Source organism: Dromaius novaehollandiae, chromosome 5 (assembly GCF_036370855.1).
Source record: "Dromaius novaehollandiae isolate bDroNov1 chromosome 5, bDroNov1.hap1, whole genome shotgun sequence".
NCBI lineage: Eukaryota > Metazoa > Chordata > Aves > Casuariiformes > Dromaiidae > Dromaius > Dromaius novaehollandiae.
The window spans coordinates 8953903-8978555 of NC_088102.1; the positions used below are offsets into that span (position 1 = coordinate 8953903).

Below are 24653 nucleotides of genomic sequence, written 5' to 3' on the forward strand. Positions count from 1 at the left end.
TCTTGTAGAACAAACTCTTTAAGGACTGCTTTGGAAATTGTTTTGCCAATAGAAAATGAATCCATTCTTCTATGTGAATTAGATCAGCGGCTGAACAAAAAGGACATCCAGCAGTTTAATCTGATGAATAGTGATCTTGCATATAGGGAACTAAAGGTAAGGGGAAATGCAGATACCACACCCTAGCTGGAATGGTTATTAATATGACAAAGAACTAGAGAACTTAGTGGAATATCTCATTCAGGAATTTGGGACCATTTACAAGACTTCCCATCACTTCTAGCGCTTAACAGCAATTTACTTCCCTTGCTTTAAATGGCATTGCTCCTCAGTGGGACCCACTGTAAAGAACACAGTCATGAACATCCCTTCTTGTTTATGACTTTCCTTTGTTCCGGTATTGCATTGTTCTCAGCTGGCTATGTATCATAACGCGCTGTTCAGAAGAAATTACAGCTGCCATAATCGTGACCATTATTAGCTTTTTTTTTTTTTTCTCTCCTCTGTGTTTTACAATCTGCATCAGTGCAGATGTGAAATCTTTGTGAAGATTTTTAGGGCTCAGTCTCATGGTTAAATTACCGTGTGTCAGCTGGGAAGTACAGTGGGGTGTTGGTTTGTGCACGAACCTCAGCTGCATTGTGCCACATCTGCTGAGGGGCCTGAGCACACCCCAGGATGGTTTTGGCAGCTCTGCTTATGTGCAGTTACTTGTTAGGCTGCTGTAAATACCTCTCCCTGCTGAACACAGAGACTGCTGCCCAGCGCTGAAATTTTGCATTTGTCTGCATTTGGCTTTCAAGCTGAGCAGGGTTGAGGTCTCTCAAGCTCTGGAGCACAATGATGGGCACTCTCTGTCTGAGATCGCGTTTCCCACCTGGAAAGGCCCTGCATTTATTCCCAGTTTTTGCACACTTGGAGTTTCACAGCACTGGCGTAGTGCTGCTTCGTCTGAGGGCTGCATAACACTGTAACCATGCAAATGTCACCAAGAGATTTCTAAATGCACATCAGTCTCCTCTGGAAGTGTAGCATAAAGGACTGAGAAGATGGCAGAAGTAATGATCACCTACATGCCAACATGTGCTTGGAGCAATCTCCCGCTGTGAGAGCCTGCTGGGTTTCCATCCCAGGACTTTTTCATCTTTCTCTCCTTTTTGTCTGGTTGTTGGCAGGAGACTTGGGCTTTTTATAATGATGCTTAAATTCCTTGTGTGTGGAATACCATTTTATCTGATATTTCTTCTTCTTCTTCTTCTTCCCGCCCTTCACCACAATTCAGACTAGGAAAAAAATGTTTTTCCTTCTTAGTGACCTTCTTTAGCATAGTTATGTATTGCCTTGACGAAGTCATTCTATGTTAATGACTCCTGATTGCCCTTTAGTGGCTTATGGCTGGCTCTGTGACATGATGTGGTATCTGTTAGCAAATAGCTGATTCAGCATATAGACATAATGACACAAATTTCATAAACTCAATTGCATTTGATACCTTTTTCATAGCTAGATCTCCCACAGTCCTAAACTACAATAAAAATATCAAACACCAGAATCCTAAAAATACTATCCTTCATCCTTTAACAGTCTGATTTTTTTGTATTTGGATTAATCTAATTTTTTTTCCAGCCATGGATTCAGCTTGAAATACAGGATAGGGGTTGTCTGTCACTTGCTAACACTGTTGGTGGTTCTTTCAATTTCAGGAGCTCCAGAGATCCATATTAAATCAGATCGAAGTGTGCAAACAGTTGGAACACCTAGACAGTTCAGCAAGAGATGAATTTAATCCAATAGATCTGCAAGCGGCAAGTAAAATTATGGTTTATTATCAAAACCAGCTTGAAGAAATGAGCCATAAGATGCAGGTCCGAGAAACAGTCTTAAAAGATCTGGAAGCTTTTATGGCCTCATTGAGGAAGATTCAGTTTTCCATTAAACATCCTGTAGATCCCTCAGGTCAACCTGAAACACAAGGAAAGGCATTGAGGGAGACTGCACAAGAAGTTTCTCATATGGCAGAAGAGGCCAAACGTTTGGATGAACGTTTGAAAAGAGTTGATATCTGCTTGGAAGATGCTGAATGTGGGAGAAACACTAGCTGTGAAAAACTTGTTCTGACTTTATCTGAAGAGCTAAATGAGGCTCATGATCACTCAGGTGAACAGACACTTATGGAAGAAAATGACTTATACAAGATTTTTTCCACAAAAAATAGTGAACTCCTGAAAAACATTCAGGATCTACATGACAAGATTAACAAAATAGGCTTGAAGGATCCAACAATTCCAGCTATTCAACAAAGGTGACTTCTTTTTTTCAGGCTCTTTTAATTTTGTAGTATCAGTGGACTCAGAGTGCCTGTGGCCCCTTTGCAGTAGAGCACTGAAACCTGAGTGTATTTTAAAGCATCTGCATAGCAGTGATGAAACAAATTGTGAGCTTATGGTTGCTTCTCTGGGTCACAGCCTAGATAAGTCTTCTCTGAATTTTTTTTCCCCTTTAAACACCTGTGTATGTGCGTGTTTGAAGCGGCATGGATGAAGAAGAAACAGAAGGAGGTTAAGTGCTATGATCTTCTTTTTCATTAAGAAAGCTGTCAAACAGGGAGACAGGTCTTCTTGCTGAGCACTGAAGCACATGTCCTAGAAATTCTGCCTTGCAGAAGTCCTGTGTTATTTTACCGCACACTGAGAAAGTTACTGACGTCATTTATATGTCTCCTGTAATGTTTCAAGGAGCTCTCTACTGCCTTGCGAAGAATGAATAAAGAAGTCACTACTGTTTATGTGAGGGGAAAAAAGAGGAGGAAAAGAGCTTAAAAGCTGTGATCATATTTTTAGTTATGCCATAGTTTCCTTTTGGAGACCATATTTTAAGATGGCCAGAATGCACTTATATTTTAATACAGGATGATTAACCATGTTCATGCAGAATCTATTGGCGTTTAAGATTTTGGGTTACTTTCTCAAAGGGCTCAGGTCAGTATAACTCCTCTGAAAGATTGTCAGATTACACCAACTGAAGATCAAATTACACTTTTTATGATGTCATTTAATATAGTCATTGTGTCATTTAATATAGTCAGTGTGTGCAGCTCAGGATGAATTTCTAGGGAACTTAATAACTATATTAGGGAAAAAAGTCAAAGACTTACTTTAATATAAGGCTGTATTTCATTTTTTCTAATAAAGAATAAAATCATTAACGGAATTGGAAAAGGAATTGGGTTGTGCTGCTGTTGAAATGAAAGCTATGCGAGAAATTGCTAATAAGCTCCCACACATCAAAGAAGAAAAAGCAGAGGAAGCAAACGAACAGTGCAGAGTTACAGAGGGGTTATGGGAGGATACAAAACTGCTGCTTGCTGAATGGTAAGGAAAAAAAGTTATATTTTAAAGTGTTGTACAAATAAGGATTTTGCTTGTAAAAATGAAACAGCAGAAGAGTGTTAGACTGTGTTTTAAAGTAAATGAAATTCTGATACAGTAGCAAATGTTAATATTATGATGCCGTAAACTATCCTAATGCCAAGAATTGCGCATAGAAGTTTACAGCCAAAGCACATGACTTTTATTTATTTCTGAGTGATCACAATCCCTTAATTTAGCAGGTATGCTGTGACATGTTGGACTGAATCAGTATTCAAAAGAAAAGCCTGGCTGCTGCTTAGAGTGACATGTCTTCTCTATTTGCTGTGAATTTCATGCCAAAAAACAAAAAAGCCAGACTGAAACAGATGGAAAAGGACAACTAGGAAAATAGCGAGTGTCTTTTGCAGGAAAAGACTGAAAGAGCCTGTTTTGATAAGCGTAACAGTGAGGACTGGGAAGGGGTGTGATTGATGACCCAGGGCATCCCTCCTCCTCTTAGAATTTTTAAAAGTGCCTGGAGGATTTGGATGGGCTGGAGCAGTCCTGGCCAACCTGTGTGGCTTGCCCTGGTGTCGGTGTGAACGGTCTGTTTTCACATCCCGCTGCAGGCTGAGCTGAGATGGCATTTCCCACCGTCTGCTCCCCAGGCTGTCGTGGCATTTGCTGCGCGTTGTATTTCAGCTCACTGGTGACTGAGCTCATCCTGCAGGTGGAAAGTTTCAAATAAACCTGAACTGCTAAGGTCAGATCATGGTTAAATGTAAGTGAGGGCCATATGATGGCAAAAGGCATCTCTGATTCCAAAAGTTGTTCATCTACCACAACAGGTATCTCACAGCATCTCAGGGTTTCTGACTGGAGTAGTTCATCCTTCCCCTTTTCTGTCTTCCAAACATAATCACCAAACTCTTCACAGGTTTGAATATAGGAGAAGAAAGCAGACAAGAGGCTGTGCTATTCTTTTATGCATAGGCAATAAATAATGTATCTCTTTTTGAATAGCCAGGAGCAGTGTACAAGGGCTCTGGAGCTCCTGAAGCAATACCAGAACTGCAAAAGTAGTCTGACCAGCATCATCCAGAAACAAGAGATTGTGCTTTCACAGCAAATTTCTTACATGGGGAAGGAGAATTTGAACAGGATGATAACAAAGGTGAGTTATAAGAACTTAAATGGAAAGACGTGGAAAGAAAAGCTCTTGCTGGGAGCATTCAGGTGTGGGGTTGCCCTTGCATACCCAGGCTTCAGGGCAAATGTGAAGTCCTGTTTTCACTTTGGTTTCCAAACTACCTTTAGGGACCGTACCCTGATTTTGTTTTAAGTTGATCTCTAGCTTTACTTAGTGAATCATGGTCTTGTTACAGGGGAGGGATTAAAAAAAAACTTAGAAAAATGATAATGTAATAACAAAATAAGATGAAATTCTGGTCCTATTGAAAAAAACCTGTTGAAATCTGCAAGACTTATTTCACCCATACCGTTTGGAATATTTCTACATTTTCTGCTGAGGTTTTGTGGTAAAAACCTTTTAGTGGGCAGTTTGTAAAGATACCAAAGCAGCAAATTCATTTGTCACTAAGAAGATACCTTAAAGCATTGTACCACTTGAAGCAAAAGGAATATTTAATGTAGCTCCTCAGGGCTGCTTGTTTCTCTGCTGTCGCTGTAGTTTCTAACCAAGAATTGAGGCGCTTATCCTTTCCTTGCCTGGGTTACCGGGTCCCAGTAAACTCTGCTGGCCAAACTGTGTTGTGATCAGAACCGCTAATAATAGGTTTTGGTGTCTTCTCTCTCTCCTGCTGCGTTACAAACCTACCTGGGAGCCGTACTTTGTATAAGAGCTTTGGCCTCTGGGACGAGCGCTGTCTCTGCTGGCTGTTAAACAGTTGTGGCAGTCGTTCATGCATTAGCTGATGAAGCTGGGCAGGAGCTGCTGGACTCTCCCTTGTATCGTCTTAAATTACCTCTTCATCAGAGAAAGACTTGATTGCTAGTTATGTTCTTGTTACCTGAATGAACACAGCCAGAGGACGTTGCTAGGGGTACCTGGCTAAAGCATTAGGGTACACCAATGTCTCCACTGCGACCATTTTAGTGTACAGTTTTCACCTTACCTGGCTGGGTTATAGAGCTGGTTATTAAATCCCATTTTTAGGCTTTCTGAGGAAGCATCAACCCTATCTTTCAGGAAGAGTTTTGCTCTCAGCTGGTGGTTTGGATGATTAAATTTAAAGAAGGAGCATAAGCAGTTCCTTCTCTGAGGCAGCAGGATTTTCCTGTGCTCCCTCCCCACTTTGGCTTCAGCACTGTTTTTCCCTGCCTTGCCAGGGAGATCTCCAGCACCTTGTATTGCTCCGGCTCTGGCTGCAGGGGAGCTCCCTGCCCCTGGTTGCAACCCTTTTTCCTCCTAACCCTGTTTTTTGGAATGAAAGCTCTCAGAATTGGAGTCTGGGATAGCCGGAGCACAGCATGGGCCTGTGCTGGAGTGCCGATGATCGGTTAGGTAGGAGAGAAGGTCCTCCACCTTCCTGTGGCTTGAGTCCTGCTCTGCCATCCCTCTCCCTGACATAGCGGTGGACAGTGTCTGCAGGAGAGCAGGCTCGTCCATCTGTCAGAAATAACAAGACCTTTTCATATCAAATTGGCTAACGCTAGAGGTCAGTGTTTCATTTCCAGCAGGCTTCCATGTTGTTTGTAAACACTGCTGTGACAATCCAGCACAAAGAAGCAGTCTTGTGTGCAAACAGAAAGGAGGAAAGAGGGGCATTTCTGTTTCCGGCAGCGTGTATTTGATAATGACTATTTTTAAGCAGCATTTAAGCTTTTTTTTTTTTTTTTTTTTTTTTTTTTTTTTTTTTTTTTTTTTTTTTTTTTTTTTAATAAGTGGTTCAAAACCTGGGGATCAGAGTGCCAAGTTATATTTTCCGGAGCTGTGATGGTCTCTGAGATGATTATTATGATGTGTTTTGTTTATTTCTTCTGTAACTGAGGTGCTGTGTGTGGATGTGTATTACCTTGGATCTTTCATTTATTATTTTTAAAGCAAACTGTTTGTTTGGATCTCTTAGTCAGAAGTATACATTCATAGTTCCTACCAAGCTGTTTTGCAGCTGGTAACAAAAAGATGCTGTCATTCTGATGGGGGAGCGTTCCTGTCAGTGTGGTAGGGATGTAACAGCAGAGAGACATTCCTAGTCTCATTACATTACATAAAATGGATTATTTTGTGTCATGCTGTTGTTTCTCTGAACTGAAAAGAACAGCACGCTACTTAAAAATGTTTTGCTGAATAAACAGTCTTAAGTAAACTTGCCTGTAAATATCCATTTGGTCCTTTTCACAGATTGAAGAGGCGAAAGAGGAATTTAATGATCACTCTGAAGATGTAGACAGAATAAATCAGATCTGCAAAAACCTTCAGTTCCAGCTCAATAAAATGAGAAGCTTTGAGGAACCTCCATTTGAGAATGAGGCTAACATTATTGTGGACAGATGGCTGGATGTATGTAAAAAGTAAATTATCAGGGTGGTCTAATCTGTTATGCATTATAGTAATTGATTCTGACTTGTGTGTAATATTTGGAATAAATTAAGTACAATATGGCAAAGATTCTTAAGAGATAAATCCAAGTGTTTACCACAGCAAAGCTTATAGAGTGTCTATTGGCATAATATTTCTGATCTGTCAGGTAGTTTATATCGTGGGCACTCCTCAACAGCAAAAACGATTCTGAGAAATGCAGAAAGGCAGTATTTGTGCTTTTTGCATGAATCTGTAAGCTTCCACAGCAACTTCAATGGATTTAGACTTTGGAGACAATCTGGAGAATTACTATGCTGGTGCTGTGCTGTTGGTGAGAAATGTTTGCCGCTGCCGATCTAAGCAGTGCATCAATACTGAGATTAGATGGTATTTACTGAGAGTAGATAAACATTAATGAGCAAGGCTCCTTCCTAAACCTGCCTTAGAACTGGCAAGCTGCTGTTGTGATTGGTATGTTTAGCGACCTGTGTGGCAGTGATTTAAATATCTTCTCCATGACCAGATCACTGTGAAGACACATGAGATTTTTTTCCCTTGCCGCACTTGTTGTTTATGTGGGTGGTTTCATCTTGCCAGGATTTTATTACACTGCTTTGTTTTTAGAATATAACTTAATATTTTTGAAACCTGAGTGTGTTTTTCTTTATATAAATCCTGTGGTAGATCAACGAAAAGACTGAAAACTACTGTGATAATTTGGGAAGAGCTCAGGCTTTGTGGGACAAACTTCTTAGTTTATCCAGCACAATCGATGCATGGGCAAATGCAGAACTTAAGAGCTTAGAAGACCGTTGCCTGACTGAAGAGGACCTTACACAGCTGAAGGTAATTTGAATGGAAATTCTTTAGCATAAGCTCATGCTGTAGTGGTGTGGACTTCTGACTATAAACATGCATCGCGTACAAATACCAGCACTGCAAAGAAGAGGAAGTCACCACATTTGTAATTGTAGCTGCGAGGACGGTTTCACTGAACAAACTGCATAATGCATTGAGGGTACAGGTCTTGGAAATGATAGGTAGAGAGGCCTATATGTAGATGCAAGCTTTGTGGTGATGCGAAACTGTTTTAAATTAATACAGCTCTCCAAGTGCTGCTTTAGACCCCCACAGCCCCCTCATTCCTTTGCGCTGTGCAAACACACAGTGAAGAGCAGGCCTGGAAAGGTTGCGGTGTGCGCACAGGGGCACACTCATTTCCGAGTGCCTGGAGAAGGAGATGAGAGCAGGTGTAGGCTAATGACTGCTTTTCTTGTTAGAAAATGCCTGTCAGCAAAGACACTTGAGCCTCAGAAATGGCCGGGCAATGCACAGTTGAAGAAGAGGTTGCAAATGTGGGCTGTTACTTCCTGGGGTCCTTGTCCTGGTGGGCTCCCAGGGCAACTCCGTGCAGCCTTGATGGCAGCTGGCTGCGAAGGGTCTCCAGGGGCTGCACACGGACAGACAGACGCCCACAGAGCCCGGCCAAGGCCTGCCCATGCCAGGTCGTAGCCCTAACTCCATGTGTAGGGGTGCAGTTGGGTGTGGAGATGCATGCACTAGCTGCGTGCCGCTGAAGGGCCTCAGATTCGGGGGTAAATATTTTAACTTTAAACTTTAGGGCTATAACCAACCAGCTGTGCTGCTTCGTTGTAGTTGCAGCCATTTTCTGCTAAACAGAAATAATTTCCTGTGGGCTGAGACATAAAGCTATCCAGTATCTTCTTGTTTGAAAATATCTTGGTGTTTATGTGCTGTAAATGCCCTGGGTTTTGTTGCGCTTATTTGCAGCATTACTGCTACTGTTAGTCTTGCTCATTTGTTTTAATTTACAGAGTAGTAAAAACCCAAGGTGTTCACTGTATATAGATCCTCCAGGTGAAACAGGAGTACAGGTGCTGTGCAGGGGTGGCTAGTTTGTCACATTATTATTGTTTTTACCATCGCATTGTTAGAGTTTACCTGGGGTAGTTCAGGTCCCTAGGGGCTATACTAAAATGCACCAGCTGGCAACTGCATCTTAAGAGCCGTTTTGTTACCTGGAAACTGCTCAAGCCCAGTGTGATGTGACCATGGCCCCAACGCCTCTCGAATGGTGCCTGGGAAGGGCTCATGCTGGCAGTGCCTGCGCTGAGGTTGCTTTGCGGTTCCCGGGCGGGAGGGTAATTCTCGAAAGGGAGGAGAGGAGACGGCAAAGGAGAGAGAAACTCATGAACTACAGTAAAGGTGGAAGAGCAGGAAAGAAAACTGAACTCGGTGTGTTTGTGTTTTTGTAAAATAGTTTTAAGCCCAGAGCAAGTCAGGCCCATTTGTAGGTTATTATGTTTTCTAATCCCGAAACATCTCTGCATTAGTATTAATTACAACCCAGCTGTTGCATTATATATCATGTTACATAGAGTGCTAACCTGGGGTCCCTTGTGACCACTCAGCAAGCACGGGTGTACATGCTTTCAAGAAGCTTATCACAAAAAAAGAAAAAGAGTAATGAATTATTTGGCTGTATAGTTGAAGACAGTTTCAATATAAATAATGTGAGAGAAGTACTGCTTTCTCCCATAAGCCAGTATGAGGGTAGAAGCTCTTTTAAGGGCTGCAGTGGGTGAATAGGTCTGCACGATTCACTGTGAAGAGAGTACAGAGGAATAGTCTATCCTGAGGGAATTTGGAAATCTGATTTGGGAGCGTGAGACGGTGTGACTGTTCGTGACATTTCTGCTTTCATAAGTTGAAGCTGATATTTTATTTTCGCATTACTGGCTTGTTTCAAAGTGCATTCAGACAAGTAAGTGTCTTTCCATTTGCTTCTGTGATCACTGGGTCATGTGATTTATATACAGAGAGATCTGCATTTGAAAACCACACAGAGAATATGTTGTGCCCTATCACATTTCTACCAAAGTATATCATCAGGATGCCAAGTCTTGACTTTAGGTCCATGGCATCTGAAAATATTTTAAGATGATATGCCTTTTTAATAGCAAAAACAGGAAATACATACAAAATAAGATTATTTTCCTATGGTTTGATTGGGTTAATGCAGAAGTAAAATAATTAAGATTTTTAAATTTGCACTAGATTTGCATTAACAACTACTTGGCTCTGGAAACCTAGAAATTTTTTATTCCTAGTACAAAAAAAAATCTAAATGGCCAAAATGAAAATCAGAAGATGGACCAGTTGTTGGAACTCTATATGTCGAAATGCAGAATTAGAAAATGAGTAATACACTTTCCTAGCAGAAACATGGAAATTAAATTAGAGTGAAAGCAATATATTTACAGATGTGTTTTTCCACCTTCAGGCATGCTTACGAGTCCAAGAGCAGAAACTCCAGAAATTTGACAACACGGTGGCTGAGATAGAGGAACTTCTGAACAGTAATGAACCTCCTTTGGAGCTGCAGGTAGGAAGAAGCTTTTAAAGCTAATGTGCCGATACCCATCTTTTCTGCAATCATTTTTTGGTTTGTCTTAGATCTGCCCAAAGAGAAATTGAGGTATTTTGTTGGTTGTTATCCAGCATTTCGTTTCTTGTCTTTCTCAAGCTGACAACACCAAACCTGTCATTCTAAACACAAAGGTCTTACCCCTCTGCCCTGCAGTGACTTGGCCCTTCCCCAACTGCCTTGATGCCACTGAAGGATGCCAGCATTAATGATACCTAGCCTTTAGCTATTGGCCAAGGGATGGCTTTGTCATTCTTTTGGAGATTGCAGCAACTCAGCACGCTGCCTGTCTATTTTAAACCATACCTTTACCTGCATATGGCTTAATACAGCTTGGTAGTACATACCTATTTACGTGTGGTGGTATTTACCATGATATTTTCCTTTGCGATGGCACCAGGAAATCTTTATCTTTTTATATTTACTTTACCCATCAAGAGTAAATCCTTCTACCCGTTTGAGACCACATGTGCCTGCCTTGATCTTATACCAGTTGCCAAGCATCTGCTCCCGGTCGCAGTCAAGTGGAGCTTGAACTTGACCCGGTGTGGCCATTTGTGTGTTTATCCCCAGCAGGTAGCCAACTCAGAGGAGTTTCACTAGGTAAAGTGATCCAAGGAGTTTAGGCAAGGACTGGGCGACCCTGTGCTGTGCACACTGCGCCCTGAGGGAGCCCAGACGCCCTCAGCCCCACAGGTTGTCTTTCAGCATGTGGGCACAGCTCCATTGAGTTGCTGTCTCTGCAGAAGACTTAAGGATAAGGTCAAGGACCTGCTGCTGCCTAGTGACCAGTCTCAAACCACAGCTCCCCACCTCTCTGTTCCCCTTGCCTGGTTTTTGGGGTCAGTGTGGGGAACGTTGCAGAAAAGGCCTGGCACACCCTTACTCCTGGTAATGGAAAGGCACATAAGGCCTTTGTCCAGGTGAGAGTAGACTGACAGATAAATTGGTTAGTAAAGCAGCACCAGTAAATGCATCCATCATAAAGAAGGACTGAGATTATTCTTCCTCAGAAAAGTAGGGCTTGAATACTATTGTTATTATTTTTCAATTTGCAGAGTGAAGGAGAAGAAACTGGAAAAAGCTCTGATTGAGGCATCTGAGCTTCAGATCATTTCATTGCTTTTTATAGCTGTCATGTAGTCCTACAATATTCTAGGAAATCAATTCAGTATAATTTCTTACACATTCTTATTTCCAATTTTAAGGTCATCAGATCATCTGTTGTGCCTAAAATGGAGCTAATAAAAGAGCTCTTATCAACGAAGCGGGGGACCAGTGAACTTGGTGTGAATACAGCAGAGCTAAAAGGAGACCTTGATCTGGCCAAGACACAGATTGGGATGACTGAATCACTTTTAAAAGCTTTATCTCCTTCTGACACGTTAGAGATCTTCACTAAATTAGAGGTAGCCACAAATTACATATCTTTTGTAATTTGGTTAATTTTTCTCTCCTGGGCATGTCTTCATATGTGTTTCTGCTGTATAAGTTGTAAACTATTAGAACAGCCCAAATGAAGAGCTTGGCTTGAATATTTCCTAAAGTTGCCAGAAACATGAAAGAAAAGCCTGTTTTCTCTGGATGTTATTAGATGTAGTTAGTTAAGTCTTGCAGCTTTTGGAAATGGTTAGTGGTAGGCATGACAATGGTATACCACTCAAGATATGTTGAAGCGGTAGTGGGATACTGGGTTGCATCTTTTTCAAGATTGGGTGAAACAGTTGTCTTTGCCTGCCTGTCTGCAAGGGAGCTCCCCGTAAGTGATTTAAGCCAGTTTTTCATCTGCTTTGCCCCAGAGATGGAGGTGAAGAAAGAGCTGCTTTGTCATTCAAGGCTATCAAGATTTAAACCTCCTGTTGAGCAATGAGTTGATGATGCACACTCTGAATGTCTGGCCATTGATGTTTGGGGCAGTGAAATTCCATGCAATGGAAGAAAGAAATAGATCTCAATTAGTTTTCCTAGCTTCCCCCAAATTATTTTTCAATCCAACAGGATTTGACATGTAGCATAAGACATTTAGAGATGGAATAGTGCATATGGCAGCTAATGCAGTCAAAAATTCATTATAGATGCTAGGTATTATGTGGTCTGGAACATATTTATTATGGTATGCTTCATGTACCTATTGTGGGTGATGCCAAAATACGCATGAGTGAATATATGTGTGAATATGTATGTATAAAGATGTGCGTGCACTACTCAAGGAGAGTTTAGTGCTTATTTCTACCTATTAATTGCATTATTAATGTTAATGCAATTTAAGAAATTATTTTGATACTTAGAGAGGACTAAACTGCTTTACAAAACTATGAAGTTTGTGCTGAAACAGCTCTGTACAGTAAACTGCTTGTATTTCAAATTTTTGTTTTTAACAGATGTCTTTTTTTAACTTTAGGAAATACATCAGAAAATTCTGCAGCAAAAACACCATGTGACGTTACTCCAAGAAGAGACAGATTGTCCCGATGTGGATGAATTAAATAAGCAGCTTAAATGTGTCACTGATTTATTTAATAAGAAGAAACATGTTTTTCAAGATCACTTTATTGGTGTTTTGAACCGTAAGCAAACACATTTCACATTTACGTAGTTTTATAGTTTTGTGTTGAGCATCTTCATTGCCTTAAAGTTAGGAAATTACTTTATTTTTGGTTCAGTGTCTTAAACAAAATTTTTGCCAAACTGCTTCAGGGCTCTCAACAAGATAAAGATTTGGAAAAAAATGTTGCTTGATTCCAACAAATCCCTTGATCCAAATGAAAGTATTTGTTTCTTATTTTTACATCTAAAAAAATAGCTAACTGAAGTGTAAAGCATCGTTTAGAAACAAATATCAGAATATTTCATTTAAAAATACAGAAATCAAACATAATTTTTTCCAGTTATTTTTTATATAATCTTAGCCACGGGTGTGGGTAGCCTCATAAATTACTCTTTGCTTTATGCGGACACAAGATTGTGCCAGTGTAGAATTAGGCCCAAAGGTAATCTCATCTTGAAATAGTTCTTGAGTAGTATTTGTTTGTATGGAAATGAGAGGAGTTGACAAAAGGCTATCCTGGGTCTTGTTTACCAAAGCTATCAAGTATAGCAGACTGTGCTCTTGCATTGCATCCTTCCCCAGTGAACAGCTATGTTTATTGTCAATAAACGTTGGGTGAAAAATGAAGTATGAATTGCAGCATTTTCAGTCACGTTGTGTGTAGTAAAAGGCAACTCTGACAGTAGCACTGATGAATGTAATTACAAGTTATCTGAAATCTTCATGTTGAATAGGAATTTTTTTTTACAGAATACAATTAATGAAGAAAATTGGAATGTATCTTTTTGCAGGTCAGTGCAAGAATTTTAATGACTGGTTCAGCAGCACTCAGCTGTCTTTGAAGGACTGCTTTGACTCCTCAGAAACAAAACAGACACTGGAAGAAAAATTGCAGAGGCTAAAGGTAAAATATTAGAATGTTCTAACTTCTAAGGTTGATTCTTCTTGGAGTTATGCTTTTTTTATCCAGGAGACTGTTCTTGTGAGTGAGTTCACCTACTTGGAGGCTTAAAGACTATTTCATATGGCATAAAACATTAGAACAATAAATAGAATGAAAATAAAACTTTGTTAAAATTGGATATCAGTGTTCAAGTTCAAGCCATGGCTGTGTAAGATCAGACCAGATGGTACTTAGTGAAAGTAGGTGGAACTTCAGTGTGCAAAGATGCAAAAAGTCAAAGATGAGGAGGGTAAAATGAAATTCTGTTCCCCACATTGGACTTGATGGAATAATTTACATTCAGTTTGTTATAGCCAGATTTTCACTCTAAGTCAGGCAGAATCCTCAGAAAAGATATAGAAAAGCCACAATTTCTGCAAGAAGCAATCACCATTTAGCAGCAGCAGAAGGCATAGCGATGTCAATGCTAGATTTGGACGCTGCTGTTGCCTATCTTGTTGTATTTGCACTGTAGAAAAGAAAATCTGTCATCTTCTTCACTTTCTCCTTATTTTACAAAAAGCAACTCTTCCCTTTGCAAGTGGAATAAATGTGTTTCAGTGAATTGTGAATTAACATATACTCCTTGACAGGACCACAAATTGCTTTAGGAAATGTTGATGGAGATAACAGAGATCAAGAAACTCTTGTAAAGTAAATCTCTACTATACAACAGCAAATTTGACAAATGCATCTTGTGTTTATGCTTTTATTCAGCACTTCCTAACTTCTGAAGGCAAAGACAGAGATATCCAAGAGGTTAAAACTTTATTGAATAAAGTGGAGCATTACTTGCCCAAAGCAAGCATTAACCATCTTAACAGCCGTGTGAGAGATCAAGAAGCAGAACTGCAAAGACTGATCTCCAAATGTCAGAAACGGGAAAAGGAACTTGGTGTTTCTCTCCAACAGCTCAGTAGGTAGGGAACTAATGTCATTTCTGACATTTTAAACATAGGTGATAAAAAATGATTCATTATTAAACAGCCATACTGAAGGATAAATAACCTTGCTTTTATTAAAGATGATCTTTTAATAAGGGATAGTGAGTGTTTTGTTTTATGCTTAATGTGTCCTTCTCTTCATAGCAGGCTCTGTGTTATACTGGAGCACGTGCTTATGAGTAGCTTCAGTGACGTGTTCCAAGATACTTAAAATTAGGCTTATAGTTAAATATTTTGCTTGTTTGGGCCCATGATATTTATATTACTTTTGCAGCAAAATACAGTTGTCAGCAAGTTTTCCTCATGTAAAGCCTCTCATTTTGAACTGCACCTATATTGTTTCTTTAGCCTTCAAGAAAGCAGCACTGGCTTGGAAGAATGGCTCACCTCTCAGGAAGAAAAACTGCAAGAGGTTCAAAAAGATGAGACAAAACTTGAAAACTTCTGTCAAACATTATTAACGCAGAGGTATTGTTGCCTTTGGGTTGTATCTAAGAAATGTCTTGTAAAGGATTTTGTTCTACGTTGTTATAGTAGATAGATATTAGATTCATTTCTTGCGTTTTTCAGAGAATCGTTTGACTCCATGGCTCAGCTAGCAGATTCCTTGAGGAAGACTGGGTTGACAGAAGATGAAACTGTTTCTGAATCCTTTAATCTTATCAGTAGATATCAGACACTGATGACACATGCAAGTGAAATGGCAGGAGATACTCAGAGATGTCTAGTGGAAGGACAGAATTTTGAAGAACTTGCCCAGGATGTTTCTTCCTGGATCAAAAGGCTCGAGGAGGCTGTTAGTAACCTGAGTTCACAGGAAAGTGAGTTGCCATCAGAAGAAAGGATTAATCGGATAAAGGTATTGTGTTACGCGTATTACTCTTGCACTTGACAGTCATGCTAATATCAGGGGAATGCTTGGTGAGTTAGTCCATTATAAAAGACACTGTCACAGCTGTTTGACTCTGGTTTTGTGGCTTGTTTGAAGGGGGTTGTTTCTTGGGGGGGGGGGGGGTGTGTGGATTTTTTTGCATGGTTAATTAAGCACATAAGAGAAGAATCTCTACTACACTTCTGAGTGGACCAGTACTGAACTCATAGCCTGGGGAAGGGCACTGGTGAACATGCACCTTCCCGTCATAAACTACACCAGAGGTGGAGAAGACTTGTGAGACCTCCTAACAGAGCAGCCAGAAAAGAGGCCGCTGGTATTTCCACATTTCTTTCCCTAGAAGTGGTAGTATTGTGACAAATATCTCTCCCTAAGTTTTGGAGCATTTTTTTTTATTGAGTGAGAACAATATTGGTTTTCTTTTATTATGTAGAGAATAATTAATAAATCTGAGCTACATTATCCCAAACTTTCTAAAACTAGATGATCAGTCTGTTTATACATTGGTCATATAGCATATTGGAAGAAGGATTGTTTTTTCCTGAAGAGCAGTCTACAAAGAATGAAGGATTTCATTGGTAATACCTTTTATTCTGTAACCAAACATAAGCGAATATTTATTGCTTCTGCTTTCTTGTTTAATACAGGAAATGACAGCTCTCAAAGATGGAGCAGAGGCCAAAATACAGAACATGGTAGCTGTAGGAGAAACTTTAATGAGAAATGAGAAAATTGAGAAGCCAGTTGTTGAGCAGACTATTTCTGAACTCCAAAATCAGTGGGAAAACACCCTTCAGTTAGCCACAGAATATATAAGGTAATATGGAATTTGCTAAGAGGCAGTATGGGTCTCTTGTTGCTATACTGACTTTCCTCTCTTCTTTCTGTACCTGTTGCATTGAATTTGTGTACTTTGTGGGCAATACAAGACACCGACAAAAGCACTTGCATTTCTGCATGATTATGGAGGGACAGGTTGCAGTTTGGACTCAAAGGTCTTGTGGGGAGTAACCAGGAGATGTAAGGAGGGTAGCAGAACTGCGGATGGGGTTACGCCCACTCGGCTTAAATTCCCTTTGCGATACTGAAGCAGCTTTGCCATTCTTGGGGGGGGAAAGTATATCCATTGCTCCTTGTTTGATTAGACTGTGCTGCGAGAAGACACTGATCTAACCCTTGCCGTGGTCCTCAAGCTGCCTTGCTGCTGCTCTGGGCATTCATTGGCACTGCGAGCTGTGCCACTGGGGCCACAGTGTGACTGAGAGCCAAAGCTGGTCCTTTAAAACAAGTCATCTGTTTCCAGGCTGGTTGTGTAAATATAAACTAGATCTCTGATTTTGCAGATGCAGACACTTTCAAGATAGCTGTCTGCTGTAACGTCCTTGAACCAGCTTTCAGTGAAATCACTGGGAAATTTGCTGTTGAGATCAGTGGACGCTAGAGTAGGCCCACTATATACTTTTTCTTAATTGGTCAGGGAATGAAATATTAAAAATAAGTACTTTGAGAATGTTCAGCTGTCTTCTCATATAACTGGGCACTCCATGCAAGCAATACAAGGGGCAGTCAGAATGAGTGAGCACTGGCTATGTTGGATCCATCAAAAGCGCAGAGCACTCTCTCCACAGTATGTTGAAGACAGGAGATGAGGTGCTCAGCACATCTGAAGAGATGCTCAGGAGCTTGCAGGATCAGGCCTGGGAACAGCAGATGCAGCACACTAACGGCAGCATTGTGAAGTTGGAATAGGGAACTTCAAGCAAGAGTACTTAACATATGTGAGAAGGCTATGCTTTATTTGTTAGGTGCCAAAAAATTCGAATCTCAAAGGGGAAAAAAAACCAAAACACAAAACACTTTTGTCTTCGCATATCCAACTGTACTTCACAGAATTATAACCAGACTTTATTTATTTGGATTTCTTTGTGTTGGATCATATTTTCAAATTTTGGCATTTAAGTTCTATCTACAAAATTATCAGCTTCACCACTAAGTGTGAACATATGAATGTTAGTTAACGGCCTTTTGACTCACTGATTATAGTTGCATATTTCTGGTGTAGAGATACAACCTGTCCACCTGCAGTGCATCAGTGTGCATGTTTATAAAGCAAACAAATCAAAATCCAATGCCAAGGTCAGTAAAGTAGGCAGTGGACTGTGATAACATGACCAATATTGCATATGCTGTTTCTGTTGTCAGTATCTCTAAAACATTTGGTTTTGTTTTGCTTTTTTCTCTACAATCTCAACCAATATTATGTATATCTTCTACAATGCATTCCCTTTCAGGAAACTGTCATCAGAAGATCTTAAGGGAAACAGATTTATAGTCATGATGTAGCTTCAAAACAGAACTTCTGCTGCAATGGAAAGCAGAAAAACACACTGCAGGAGTATCACATCTTACTGTGGGTTTATAGGTTAGGATTTATGGGTTACTATGGGTTTATAGGTTAGGATTTAAAGCATATCTAAGATGGTGTCACTTTTCCTGCATTTAAATTCAGATCAGCAACACTAAGTTCAAAAATTCCAGCCAAAAGCTGATCAATAATGTTTAACTTGAAGAAAAGTCTTCAATATGTTTGAATTCATTCTAATAATGATTGACTTATTCACAGTTTGATATTTTCTAGATAATTAATACAAAAGCTTTTAATTCTATTAATAGCAGTAAGTATCTTTTTTTAGCCCTCAAGAGCAACTTCAGCTCGACAGGACGCAATATGAGCAAAGCAAAGAAGACCTGAGACTGGCTCTAACTGAACTGAAGAAACAGCAACAAGAGTTAGGTTTTGCCCTTCAGCCTGGTTTGCAGGAGAAACAAGCTCAGTTGACAAACTATGCCCAACTTCTGCAGAAAGCAGAAGACTTAAATTCCCTGTTTATTGAATTGAAAAGCCAAGAAGATCACCTACAGGGTCACACTGTAGATCCCTGCTTCACAGAGGAGTCATGGTTAGAATTAAAGCACCAACATGAAAATCTGCTCAGCCAGCTACAGGTTGGAATCTCACTCTTTTTCCTTATGAGATTATTGGTATAAAATGCCTGTTTGATTATAGTTCTCACTGTTTGCCTGTAGTCTCATTCAGCTGGCAAGTTTATGGGTAAAACTGGCAGTGGTGAAAATTATTCTGTGAAAAGGCAGGGAATTCCTCTCTCTGTCTTACTATGGGAAAAGAGCACCAGAAGCTGATATGCTTCATTGCCTTCCACTTTGCAGAGGAATAAATTGTTAAATAAATGAGACCAAGGTATGTGTCAAAAATAAAAATTCACACCTGTATATAGAAATTTATGTAGCTACATAGCATGAAGCATTTGTTGCTATAATCTCCAAGCCACAGAGTCTTTTTCTCCTTTTGGAAGGATGAGTGGCTTTGCCTGGATGTTTTTTGTTATTGATTGCACCCAGTTTAGGTCAGCAAAGTGCCTTTGCAACATACAGGGAATTTTCCCTCCAATCTCTCATCCATTTTGGACAGAAAACATCTCTTTTATAACCATATTCTCATGGGATGCAAACTCCTCTGCATCCTGCTACTAATGGTGATTTGTTCACGGTGTAGTCCATTATGTGCTGGGAAGAGAGGAAGGTTTTTCCTGTACAGCTGTGGTTAGCTGGATATTTTATGGGAAATACGCAAATGTTTTGTGCCACTGTGGTCCTGGAAAAGTCACGACAGACTGTGGATGAGTTATATTTTCTGTGAGTTAATGGTGGACTAACCCAAGAAACTCCTTGGTTTCTAGAACATAGTGCAGACACTGGAAAGCCATGTTCAAGAGCACCAGCAGTTTCAGGATATGGTAAAAGGCTTGAGCACTGAGCTAAAAACTGTCTCTGAGAAGTTTGCCGATTATGGAGGTCCAGCAGTGGAACAACCATCAGCTGAGCAAAACCAGTTGAAATCACAGGTATGTTGCAGACTTTGCATGATGGAGAAAGTGGATCCATACCCTGGGGGCTTGTAGAGGGCATTGTATTTAAAAAAGAGGAAAGGTAATTGTGTCAAACTAGGAAATAAGAAATTCTTCCAAAATATAAGGTATATGTGATATTCCTTTTATTAAGGTAATTGTTGGCCTGAAAGTACTCTTAATGAAGTCAGCGGATCTTTGCTGTTGACCTAACTGAAAGCAGAATTGTCCACATCCAAGGACACAGGCTTCCTGAATTTGGATGGGTTTTTTTCCCCATTTTGGAATAATGAGGAAAGAGATCTTCAAATTTGGGGTTAGTTAGTGTCTTTAATTTAACCAGAGTTCAGAAAGCTTAGGAGAGTGTCCGTGAGCCAAATTCAGCATAAAGATGTGTAGATAAGTAGATATTCTTCTTCATAAGTATTCATCAGATATACTTCGTAAGACATTCTTAACACAAGCAGATATTCTTCTGCACATTGGCAAAACTGAGAACGGTCTCATTGCTGTGAGCATAGGGAGGGAGCTACTGAAAGCTGACATTGTAACTCAGATCCAAATCACTGCAATTCCCCTTCCTCTAGAAGTTGCTATACCTTTAACAGGTGAAAAAACAGGAGGAATAGGAGAGGGGGTTTACCTGTTAAAACCTTGAAAAGATCACCATGCACCTCACAGCATACTATCTGATTATTTTATTTTTGTCTTAATGCATATGTTCAGGTGTTCTCTGTTCATGAAAATATATGGCTCTAAAATACTGGGATAGTATTTGACTTTCTGTTGCAAATAGGTCTGCATGAACTTTTCCGCACAGTTTGCTGTTCAGAACAAATATTTATGATTTAGTGATTGACCAGGTCTTAGCATTAAGTATATTGAGTGAAGATACTTTTCAATAAAATGTTTTCTTCATGTTTAAAGGAACAACAAGCACCTCTTAGTCGATGTGAAGACACGTTAAAGAAGATTTTGGTTTTAGCAGAAACTGTTAAACAAAACACCTCTTCACCAGGACAGAAGTTTATTAAGGATGAGATTGAAACACTTCAGAGTGCACATAGGAGTCTGGAAAAAAGACTTGAAAATGTCAAGCAAAAGGATGAAAATATTCTCAGTGAAGCCCTTGAATTAAAAGATGTGTTTGCTGATGAAAAACAGGTGGAAGATAAGGCAGATACAAAGAGAGAGATGGAGGTCACTTCTGCTGTCCCTATTGCTGTAGAAGAGAGCACCAAAGCAGCAAAGTTAAAGGAATGCTTGGAAATGCATAATGTGAGTATAGTTGTTGACAGTAACAGCAGTGAAAGACTGATTAAAGAGGTGACTGTCTTTCAAATGCCTTTTGTATATTACATCCTTTTCATTTTTATTGAAATTAAGCCTTTTGTAAATCGTACGTGTATAAATCAAATGGAGAAGAACTCCCTGAAGTTGTTTTAACAAGTCTGTAACAAGTCAATACTGTCTATTCAAAACTGCAACTTTCAGTTCAGACTCAACCTGCGTATAACTATTTCTCTTGCATGCAATCAGAATAGGTATCCTAGGTGAGGACACAAAGGGAGAAGAGGTATAGATGTGAAAATTGCAGATAGACCTCTGCCAAAGAACTCTAGCCTTTTGTTTTGCTGTTGTTTTATAACTTTGAGAGCTTCTCAACCGGTAAGACCTGTCTAGAACTCCAGCACAATATTTTTCCTGTTTGTTTCCATAAATTCTGTTTTTTTTCCCTCCAGATATTTAATATTAAAATAGAAGGTTGACAGTCACACAAGCATTTTTTTTTAAATCATTTCTTTTAGGGTCAAGATGTAAATGGGAATGTGTCAGAGAAGGAGAAGCAAAATGATCCACTTTTGGAGGAAAGCAGCGTATTGCCAGACAGCCCTTTACAGGTTATCTGTCAAAGCAAGGACAGAGAGGGGCAGACTGTTCAGGTACCTGGCAAATATATTCTAACACACGTCTGTTCGTCTGTCCATCCATGTGTGTGTGTTTGCTAGAAATGAATATGTAATTTCCTAAAAATTTGTTGAGTCCTACACAGACGTATTTTCCTTGTTGTTCAGCCTGAAGAAAGGAAGGATAAATTATGTGAGCCAACCCCAGAAACAAAGTAGGTAAAGAGAGGTTACTAACCTGGAACTGCTGCTCTTTGGGGGAACGTCAGGACATTCACACTGTCGGGGTGGGGATGACTTCATGTGTGAGAAGCTGAGGGCATGATCTGAAGAACTCCTTCATGGATCTCACCGTCATGGGATAACACTGCGGGGGAAAGAAGGCTATCGAAATACCAGAGTGGAAACCATCCATACAGAGGTTTCTGGAAAAGGAGAAAGATTGATAGTTAGGGTTGCCAAATGTGTCAAAGAATAGCATTAGAAATCATGTGAACACTTGCTCCTGTTTGGCTTGTCCTGGAACTGTTTTGTAGTGATTAAGGCCTGATCCTGCAAGCTGATCTGAGCAGGTGGTCACAAGAGACTCTGGGTCTGAGGTATCTCAGCCTTTTTCTGCATTCATTAAGCTGATCTCAAGGAGCAGTAGACAGCTTGCGGAGTGAGAACTCTTTAGTAAGCTTGGCTTTTGTACTGTGACTGTTACTGGTTGTAAACATCATCTATGTTTCAAACCAGGAGGAGCCTGAAAAAGAGGGCCAAGATGTGGACAACCGCGGTGGAGTCCAAGAGGACCTTCTGGACAGTGCGGTTCAAGGTGATGAAGCAGAGCGGAAAAGGCAGCAGGGTGTTATTGGTACTGAAGATGGTGAAACAAGAAAGGAAACAAGTCCGGTGGAGGTAATTGGACGAGAGATTATACAGACTGATTGAAGTTGAGGATATATGGATACAGCTTGGTTGCAATTGTGTTCTTAGTATGTGTTTAACTCTCTGAATCCTTTCCTGTACACTTAGAATTACTAGGGATGGAATTATTTCATTACTGTAGGCTGCCACAAGATCATTTGCTGAGGACATTGCGTCCCAAGTCACTTGGCTGTATCGTGATGTCCTTTTACCATTTTGCCTGAATACTGTTATTTTGCTTGTATCTCTTTCACTTATTTACATGTCTTATTTACATACTTATTTACCCTGCATGCATGAGGCTGCATTTGAAATGCTGTGTCCGGTTTTGTGCCCCCTGGTACAAGAGGGATTTTGACAAACCAGATGGTTAGAGACTGGAGTGCATGAAGTATGAGGAAAGGCTGAGAAGAGCTAGGTAGTCTTTGGAGAAGAAAAGGGTGATGGAGGATCTAATTGCTGTCACCCCCTCCCTGAAGGGGTGTTACAGAGAAGACAGCCAGACTCTTCTCAGACCTTCAGTTTTAGCAAACGAACTGAGAATGAAAGCAGTGTTACGAGTGACAAGATGGAGCACAGTGTGGACTCGTGAACTTGCTGAGAATCAGAGTAAGTTAGCTCATTTCAGGTTGCAGGTGGGCCACTTTCAATAGATGTCCTAGCTGACTTGCAGTCACTAGCTCAGGTACTAGCTTAGCATAGATTAGATACGTCCCAAACACTGTCCTCTCCTCTGTGGGCATGCTGTATTTGTCATTCCTTGTTTTGTGTGGGTGGCTGTTTTATTTCATCTGTCCTTCGATGGTAAACAAACTCAAGCAGAACTTATAGTTAAATAACTCAGCAAACGCCTCAGCATGTATATACAGCAAATCCCAGAGCTGCCCAGGGGAATATGCCGCCTGGTAGTCTGCAGGGTTTCTAGCCACACACTCTCTGTCTACACTGCAAGAGATTGGAGCCTCAGGAAAAAGCTAAACCTTTTCTAAAATGCATTCAAGAGTATGAGCATCCAGGGATACAGAGTTTAAAGCCCACGCTTAGAATAACGAAACGTGAAAAGTGTAGGTCAGAGGAAGAACATTTGCAATCTGTAATTTTTCTAACAATTTATAACAAAGTTACAGCACTGCTTCTTCTAAATGGTTTCCTTTGCCATAACCTTTCCCATGATAAATTTATGAGACATAATTTTGGTCTTCCTCATTTACCTATAATCGTAGGCTTCATACCTTTGTCATCTGAAGCACTGAAATTACTGCTCAGCATGTTTAATTAGAGCTTTTTGGTTACTTGTTTCTTTTATTTCCTTTACACCAAAAGGAGAAACCTAATGCTGTCAAGAATCAGTCATGTAGAGAAGATGTGCAGCAGGTTCAACAAAGGGCGTGCCAGAAGAGTCAAGTGCCAAAATCTGCAGCAGTGAAGAAGGAGGGTCTGGAGTCCAAACCTCCAGTCCCTGTACATGAGGTAACCCACGTTCTGGTATTTCAAGTTACGTTTGTCAGAATCACTGAATTTTTGTTACATGACAGCCTACAGCTTCAGCTGAAGTTCTGTTATAAAAGACACAGCAATTATTCCTACATCAAAGTCAAGTGCATTTTGTATAGCACTGCTTTATGTTCACAGTAGTTTTGAACTTTATCCAAAGTGCCAGCCACACAATATTTTTCAGTAGGTCAGTTCAAAAGAGCGGTATTGGTTTTCAAAGCCACCATAATCGATCTTCATTTTATAATATCTGGAGTTTCCCTTTAAATTCTGTTAATCAGTGTAACTTCTTTCCATGTTACTGTGGTTAGCCATGATAGTTTCCTCCATCATAGGGAAGGCATTTCAGAAAACTGAAATCCAAGGGTGATCCATCATGAGAAAATAAATGAAATAAGATAGAAAAAGGAGTCTGAATTCAAACTGAAAGAAAAATGGGGCACATTACTAGATGACATTACTAAATCTATTCTTCTTTGAAGTAAAGGTGTTAAAGCACAAATGGCCTTCCTGAACTTTCCAGTCTGCAGTAGTTTATCAACACTAATCGTTAGTAATCAATCCTTATGTTCAAGATGGAGCCAGGTCTAAAGCTTTCTTCCTAAGTTAAATCTGTAGGCAAACCTGTAAGACCTGTCCATCGGCAGGTCTTACCTGTGACTTACACTTCTGACTGCAGACCCCAACGAATTGACTGCTTTGCACTTTTAAATGTGCTTTGTAGGAGAACAGCAGTGTTTGCATTCAG

The 24653-nt window shown here is 40.1% G+C and overlaps 1 protein-coding gene across 4 annotated transcripts in view; it reads left to right on the forward strand.

Moving 5' to 3' along the window:
- The window catches only part of SYNE2 (spectrin repeat containing nuclear envelope protein 2), a 188227-nt gene that overhangs the window by 52220 nt on the left and 111354 nt on the right, over positions 1-24653 (forward strand). For all 4 annotated transcript variants that reach the window (XM_064511951.1, XM_064511952.1, XM_064511950.1 and 1 more), the window contains 20 exons: positions 9-156; positions 1704-2302; positions 3192-3371; positions 4374-4524; positions 6715-6873; positions 7579-7740; positions 10199-10300; positions 11551-11751; positions 12744-12909; positions 13682-13794; positions 14551-14753; positions 15126-15245; positions 15348-15636; positions 16317-16486; positions 18363-18675; positions 19428-19592; positions 20523-20873; positions 21404-21538; positions 22241-22402; positions 23735-23881. In XM_064511951.1, the coding sequence (XP_064368021.1) occupies positions 9-156; positions 1704-2302; positions 3192-3371; positions 4374-4524; positions 6715-6873; positions 7579-7740; positions 10199-10300; positions 11551-11751; positions 12744-12909; positions 13682-13794; positions 14551-14753; positions 15126-15245; positions 15348-15636; positions 16317-16486; positions 18363-18675; positions 19428-19592; positions 20523-20873; positions 21404-21538; positions 22241-22402; positions 23735-23881 (4036 nt within the window). The remainder of the gene's footprint in view (positions 1-8; positions 157-1703; positions 2303-3191; positions 3372-4373; positions 4525-6714; positions 6874-7578; positions 7741-10198; positions 10301-11550; positions 11752-12743; positions 12910-13681; positions 13795-14550; positions 14754-15125; positions 15246-15347; positions 15637-16316; positions 16487-18362; positions 18676-19427; positions 19593-20522; positions 20874-21403; positions 21539-22240; positions 22403-23734; positions 23882-24653) is intronic.